Genomic DNA, 7,602 nt, shown 5'->3' with positions numbered 1-7,602 from the left:
ATTGCTCACACCAATTTACAGATTCACTATCACAATGAAAGTACAAAGCGGCGTTTAAAGGGACTCGAAATCAGATCAATCAAATATCGGTGCTTCTTATAACTTGACTCTTACTAGAAGGACTCTAATCACAACGTTCTCACAGTTTGCATGGTAGATCATATCAATTTTACATGAAGAATACTCCATTCTTCATGCAGTTTTAATGATCATTTACGTTTTTCTATTACTATCAGAGCATGATGTCAAAGAATAACGTCTCTATTTTTAGGTTATATGTGTTTGATTGTGCGTACGTAAGCGTATATGAGAGGAATTTTGCAATTCAAACGCCGCCTACCGAGTACCACCAATACAAATTCAGAAATCTGATTTTGACCACACTTTTCAAAGCCTAGTTCAGCCTTCTATTCTCTATACTCCATGGTCAATTCTTAAGCTCATTCTTAAGTCACATACGCTTTCCATAACAGTAAAGGTACAGCCACAATAGAAGGAATAAGGAATTAGGAATAAAGAATAAGACTTTCAACCTATCAAATATTGGATACACTGGAATACACGGTTTTTCATAAGTTGGATTCTTTATTCCTACTTCTTTATTCCTTCGATTATGGCCGCACCATAACAGTAAGTTTTTCGACCAATTGAGTTGCTCGATTGTTATGGACGACCCTGCTTAAAATGGGGAGCACAGACTCTTGCAAAATGCATAACATATGAGGCATAAGAAATCCAACCAATCAAAATTCTTTATTTCATAGAAAGAAGAAAAACGAAGGACTTTGATTGATATATTTTCTTATGCATTATATACGTGTTATGCGTTATGCAAAAGTCTGTGCTTCCCGCTTAACTTTAATTTCGGTTCAACTTATCCTTTATTTTCTAATTCTAAAGATTAGAAGAAGACAAAGAGTAAGTTGAACCGAGATTAAAGTTAGTTTATGTTGATGGAAATGAGCATTAGCAATTCAGCAGGAAAATAAGCATTGTGTGCCGCTGGCTTTACACTTTTTACACTCAGCATTTTCGCTTTCTCTCTTTTTAGCGGCAAATATATATCTATTTCATTTTAAGTATAAAAAGTGTAACACAGAGTAAAAAGAACGAGACCAAACTCAAGCGTCCGGTCCCGAAAAAATGGATTCAAAATATGATGTCGGAAAAGTGCTGTATAGAAGAACAAATTTGAGTACTTCTGTCGGAGAAAACTGTCAACTTAGAAAATTTGATAAATATTTTTCCTCCCATTTTCCTGTAATTCTGTAAGTTTATGTATTTTCATGCGTAAAATATATTCTGAGAAGGAAAATTGTCGTTGAAATCCTATTTTTATACTTTTTAATTTTAAAATTTTTTGATATCGATAAGTTAAAAAACAATGATTTAATGATAATTTATGACTACGCATAAATGTAAATATTTTTCAATAAATATTAATGCATTTACTATTTAAAAATAAAAGTAAATTTTATATAAATTGAAATTTGGAACAGGAATAGCTGAGGAGATGTATACGGACAGGAAAGGATAAGATATTATAATAGGAATGGATGGAGTATAGAAGCAAGAGAAGATATATGGGGAAGAAGGCTTTGAGGATCAATTAATAAATAGAGGGGAAGAGAGGTGCAAAGACAGTGAAAGAACTGTAAAATTCACAAGACAAAGTACAATGAGAGATATAAGGAAATAGAGGTAAACAGCAGGATTCCCGAGTATTTGAGGAAATTAATAATAAGTTAGGGGAAGGGAAAAGGGGAGAAGAGATGAGAACCTCGCTCAAATTAAAATGTGGAACTTGAAGGAAGGTAATAAATATTGGGTAGAAGAACAGGAAAAAGTATATACTTTGTGATAATAGAAAAAATAATTTAAAATACTATATAGAGGAATGTCCGGAAATAAGAGAAAGGTTTACTATATATATTAGGAAAAGAAAAGAAAGAGATCTTAAGGAGACTGTATGATGAGGATTTAAATGAGGTGAAAGGGGAAATTATAAAAAAATTATGGAAAGAGAGGGAAGAAGCAAAAAGAAGGGAGATGAGAAAAAAGTCAAAAAAGGACATGGAGGAAATGTATAGGTAGAGTGATGATATGTAGAGAAAAAGAAAATAAGTAAAGAGAATTATTGAGTAAGAAAGATATAAATAAAAGGTAATAATAGGCGGTGATAAGACTGTGATTTTTAGAGATAACGTATTTATTGAACGAGAATACATAACATTAGAATTAGATATAACTATAAGAAAAAAAGCGGATAAAGCGAAAAGAAATAAAGTAGGTAAAGAAACGAAGTCAGAGAATTTAATAAAAAAAGTAGGAAAGTAAAGCTTTAAAAAATTTTTGTAATAATATATGTGTGATAGCATGCGGACGAGGTATGGAAAAGTGAATGAGTTAAGTATTCATGTAAATCAAGTTCCCTTTTTGGCTGTATATGCTGAAGTGTAATAAATTCCATTCTATTCTATAAATTGAAATTTCTGTACTGAAAGCAAAACATTCATGTGTATTCCGTACGCGTTATCATGTGATATACGAGGGTCGTTCGAAAAGTCCGTGCAAAGTCACTGCTGATGGCACTACTGGCGCGTATCAAGGTTAGATTTAGTTAGTAGCATCTCTTGGAGGAACACACACCAAGTTACAGCCAGATCGGTCTATTTGTTTGTGTTTGGCATTCATTTGAATCGAGGAAGTCGAGTGATTTTCAATAACGCACCAGCTCACACCTCAGCAGTTGTGGTCGCAAAATTAATGGAATTAGGGTTCCAACTCGTCTCACATCCCCCCTATTCTCCAGACTTGGCTCCCTCGGACTACTATTTGTTCCCCAATATGAAGAAATGGCTGGCGGGAAAAAGATTTTATGGAAACGAGGACGTGATTGCAGAAACAAACCCCCCTCGACTTCCTCGATTCAAATGAATGCCAAACACAAACAAATAGACCGATCTGGCTGTAACTTGGTGTGTGTTTCTCCAAGAGATGCTACTAACTAAATCTAACCTTGATACGCGCCAGTAGTGCCATCAGCAGTGACTTTGCACGGACTTTTCGAACGACCCTCGTATATCTCCAACTTTTCCCGCAATGACACTAAAATCGCATCGTCTCGATTTTCCAAGAGTTTTCCTACACTGTATTTCGAGCATTGTTTATCTTCGAATTTAGGTTTGTTCGCGTCGTATGCTCCAACATGCTTCTACTTCTTCCAACCATAGCTTCTATTCACTCAAACGTGCTCGTCAGAATGAGTAGGAGCTATGTTGTAGGAATATGTTGAAGCATGTATAGTATGCAATGCGAACAAACTTTTTGATCTCCTTCTTTTTACTCCATGAAGTGTAAAATAGTGTAAGCAAGTCGAACAGACCAATGGTGTGTGCAGTTGGACAGTGTTTCTCTCTAAATTAGAGTCCTATATATAAAGAGACCCGACATCGAACCCCTACCATCACTTCTGCGCCGTCATATTTGGACTGCTTCGGTGTAGTAAAAAATAAACATACTCTAATCTTGCTTTAACCTCCAACATTCTATACTTCGTTGTGGTGTTATTAATCTCTCTGATTTACTAAAGGCAGGAGCCAAAATTAAAAAAGAAGAATGTATTTCATCAATTCCTTTAACGGAGTGAGCTCAGGGTATCAATCATAAAACTTTGTCTTTAAGATGGAAAGTGAAAAGTGAAAATTTTCTCCATTAATTTCAATGGTAAAAATTTTCACTTTTCACTTTCCATTCTAGAGGTAAAGTTTCATGATTGATACCCAGGATAGCGATCAGGGAATCGAATCTATTTTGAAACGAGGTAAAAATTACAAAAGTGAGCGAATTTACTAGAATACTGATAATTTTATTGGTCAACACCTAGTAAATTTGTTCACTTTTGTAATTTTTACCTTGTTTGAAGATACAGAATCGACCCCATGTAACTTTTTCCCTAGGGCGGAAACGTGAAAAGTGAAAATTCTTTGTATGCATGTGTGTATATGTACAAACACATACATAAAAATTTTTACTTTTTACGTTTCCGCTCTAGCGAAAAAAGTACATGACCTCTATCCTGTATTTCGTTAGCGGTTGAGGTTACGTGTGTCAGCTGTTACACAGCCTGTGTAATCAGCTGCGGTCACAATATGACTGCTTCACTTAGACTACATTCTAAAACTTCCTTTTCGAAGATTTTACTCTATATATTATAGTATACGTTACATGTACTATATATTTCAAATGAAATTTCCTTCGGAGAGGAAGTTTTGGAATGTAGCCTTAGAAGGAGATATCCAATCAGAATACATATCAGACTGTTAATCAGGCTCTCGGACATTAATGTCGGATCTCTTTATATGTAAGATTCTAAATCTTTGTCCTTTCTGTCTATGGATTGTTTATAAGGTTCAAAGATTCCTTTTTATACACTGAAAATGTTCGTTCCTAAACTAGCTCATTTTCTAGCATCAAGAAATATTGAATCTAAAGGTGCTTTTTCATGCTGACGCTCGTCGCTCATTTTCAGCGTCAAAATAAGTCACGTGATAGAAATTGACGAATATTAAGCATCAATTTTGATTACGTGACTTATTTTGACGCTGAAAATGAGCGTCATAGTGTCAGGTGAAAATATAGCCTAACCTTTGTAATCTGTAGCGAGGAGACAATAGATTTCTGTCGTGTATATTACTTTGTGTTATTTATTCTTGAATTTAAAATTCAATATATTTAATTATAAATATCACGCATGGATGACAGAATATGTAAATTTAATTCAAAAAGAAATTTCACGTAATATATTATATTAGACAAATATTTGAAGTATTATTTTATGTTAAACACGAACTAAACGAATGTCAAGCGTTTTAGTGTCGCATAAAATGACACTTTAAGATAATACAAGGGCTACCCGAATAATGTTTCCGAACGCAATCTTATCTCATTTCAAGTGCAAAAATTTTTGAGAGTTTCAAACAACGCGAACAGACCTAAACACATTGTATCGCCGTATGCTCGAAAATGTCTAGGAATATTGCAATTGGAAAATTATTAACTAGATATTAGGTCTGTCGCGTTGCTTACACTTTGTGCGTTCAACACGAAGTTTTTATTTTCTCTCTTTTCAACGCTCAAAAATATATCTATCTCATTTTAAGATATTCATTAGTTCAAAAATTTTGGGGGATTTCAAGTAACGCGAACAAATCTATTTATTTAAATGTCTCTAGAATCCTTGTGCCGCTGGTTATAGAAATATCAGGTAGAGGGAGCAATGTAACTGTGAAGGACGACTTGGCGATGACGGCAATAGACGTTGGGAGGGGCAAAGAAGTAGTGTGTTGTAAAGGGGGGATTGGCGGAACGACCGGCGTTTCGGAGTTCGGAGAGCGCGTATCGGTAGTTGCGAGACGAGGCAGTCGGTGACGGGTTGTGGTCGTCTAGTGTATCGTAGTGAACGGTTTTGATCGTCTTTTCCTTCCCTCCTTGTGTTCAAAAATGAGCTGGCAGGATTACGTTGATAAGCAGCTGCTCGCGTCTAGGTGTGTTACCAAAGCGGCGATCGCCGGACACGATGGCAATGTGTGGGCGAAATCTGAAGGCTTCGAAGTGAGTAGCAGCTCCAAAAGAATGTACCAAGAAACGGTAGAGAGCGAGAGAGAGAGAGAGAGGGGGGGGAGGGAGAAAGAGAGAGAGAGAGAGAGTGAGCGCGAGAGTGCGTATGTGTGTGTGTGAGAGAAAAAGAGAAAGAGTGAATAAGTGAGAGAAAGAGAGAGGGTGTGGAAAAGCGGAAGGGGGAGGGAAAGAGGGAATGAGTGAGTTATAGTCGTGAAGCGAGAACGAGGGATAGATAGGACAAATAGATTTGGTAGCACGCCCCCTCGATAAAAGGGAAAGTGCGCGGAATAAAGAGCCCTCCGAAGGTATGAAGCACGCTTTGTCGGCGCGAGACGAGGGAGAGAAGTGCGAAAGATAGAGTGTAAATGAGCGAGAAGAAGCGAGAGCGCAAGAAAGAAAGAGAGAGGACAGATGCTCCGATGAGATTATCCGCGCGGTTTTCGTTCGAGCTCATTCGGCTCGAGCACGAAACGAACCGGTTCAAACAAGTGAGCCAGCCGAACTGTGGAACGTCGCAATGCGCCGCGCGGCATGCATGTCGACGATCGCTTCTAACCCCGAAATGTAATGCCACATTGCCACGTATATATACTTATGTGCCGACTGCCGGCCGGCCGGCCGGCCCCAAACGATCGGTCAGTTAATCGGTCGATTGGTTCGTTGCTTGCTTCTTGCTCGCTCGCTTCTGTTGCTATGAGACTTCTTGTATCACCGTCAGCGAATATTATAATATCGTATTCTGCCGGCAGATTTTCGCCGTCACGAAATTCCATGGAACAATGATGAACTGCTTGGAGGCGGCGGACATGTTTCACGCCTCCGTTTTTCTCGAAAATACGCGACAATAGAGTCGTACGGAATGCACGCGAATGTCCTTGTCACACTCGTGCGTCGTCGTTGGATGACCGAGCGACGAAAATGTCTTTGGCACATCGAGCGTCGTTAGTTGCGTTCGTTCGCTGGTTTGAGAATCGATTCTATGCCGAACGCGTCGAAAAGGGTGTGGCGTGTAGTGGCGGTAGCGGCAGCCAGTTTTCGCATAAGAAGTCCATTGTTTTTTAGCGATAAAAAAAAATCTTTAAATCTATATGGTTTTGACGATGAATTCGTTCTCTTGATGTCTGCACATGCGAGCATGAAAGAAACTAACAGGAGTTCTATGACGGTGAATCATGCTTCGCGTTGTTGGAGACAGAATTATGCCCACGTGTTCGTAGCATCGAAATTGGAGTTCCGAAATTCTAGCATTTTCGTCCAATGCTGCCTTGTGTTTCTCGAGAAGCCATATCTACCTACAATGGTTTTTCGGCGACGGCAACGATGACGCTTAATATGGCCGCGTTCTATCGACTCGCCGGACACGGGCTATACGCGTTGTTGCATCGTGATGTAGAAATGGTATAATTATTTTCATCAGCAGTCATGAGGATTCTTAATAACTGAACATGATTTGGTTCGGAACATCGACTTGATGTAGATTTTGGAGAAATCTCTCTCCAACTCAGTAGATGGATGAATAGAATTTTTAGGTTATTTTAATGACAGTCACGTAGGCAGTAGGCACGAGAGAGGATGCGTGATTTTGCAGGATATGCGTATATATTTCAATCCGAATATTAAAAAAAAAATATTCTAATAAAAATTTTCTAACGTTGATATTATCAATATCGTTCTTTAAATTAACTTTAAATTAAAGTTGCTTATTTACTTTTCGAGTTATTTGTTCTTTGAGTTATAATTTCAGTTGAATATTGGAGCTTAAGAGGATGCTGCAGCGATGGCTGAGCTTGATCAATGTCGATAAAACTGATTCTAAAATAAAACGTTACATTAAATAAAACATTAAGTAAAACATGTACATACATTTCATGCTTTGTTATATCCTATATATTGCATGAATGCAAATGTGTACACTCAGCTTGTGCTTTTCCATTTAATTCTCTTATAAGCTTCAAAATCATCATTTTTATTATGTTTTTA

At 37.5% G+C, this 7,602-nt stretch overlaps 1 protein-coding gene across 1 annotated transcript in view; it reads left to right on the top strand.

Annotated features, from left to right (window-relative positions):
- The first annotated feature begins 5,361 nt into the window (after nt 1–5,361).
- LOC108755197 (profilin) overlaps nt 5,362–7,602 on the top strand; it is a 24,428-nt gene continuing 22,187 nt past the window's right edge. The window contains exon 1 of the mRNA XM_018498081.1: nt 5,362–5,613. Within this exon, the coding sequence (XP_018353583.1) occupies nt 5,503–5,613 (111 nt within the window). The 5' untranslated portion in view covers nt 5,362–5,502. The remainder of the gene's footprint in view (nt 5,614–7,602) is intronic.

This window comes from Trachymyrmex septentrionalis, unplaced genomic scaffold (genome assembly GCF_001594115.1).
Source record: "Trachymyrmex septentrionalis isolate Tsep2-gDNA-1 unplaced genomic scaffold, Tsep1.0 scaffold86, whole genome shotgun sequence".
Classification (NCBI taxonomy): domain Eukaryota; kingdom Metazoa; phylum Arthropoda; class Insecta; order Hymenoptera; family Formicidae; genus Trachymyrmex; species Trachymyrmex septentrionalis.
This window is presented reverse-complemented; position numbering and strand designations above follow the sequence as displayed.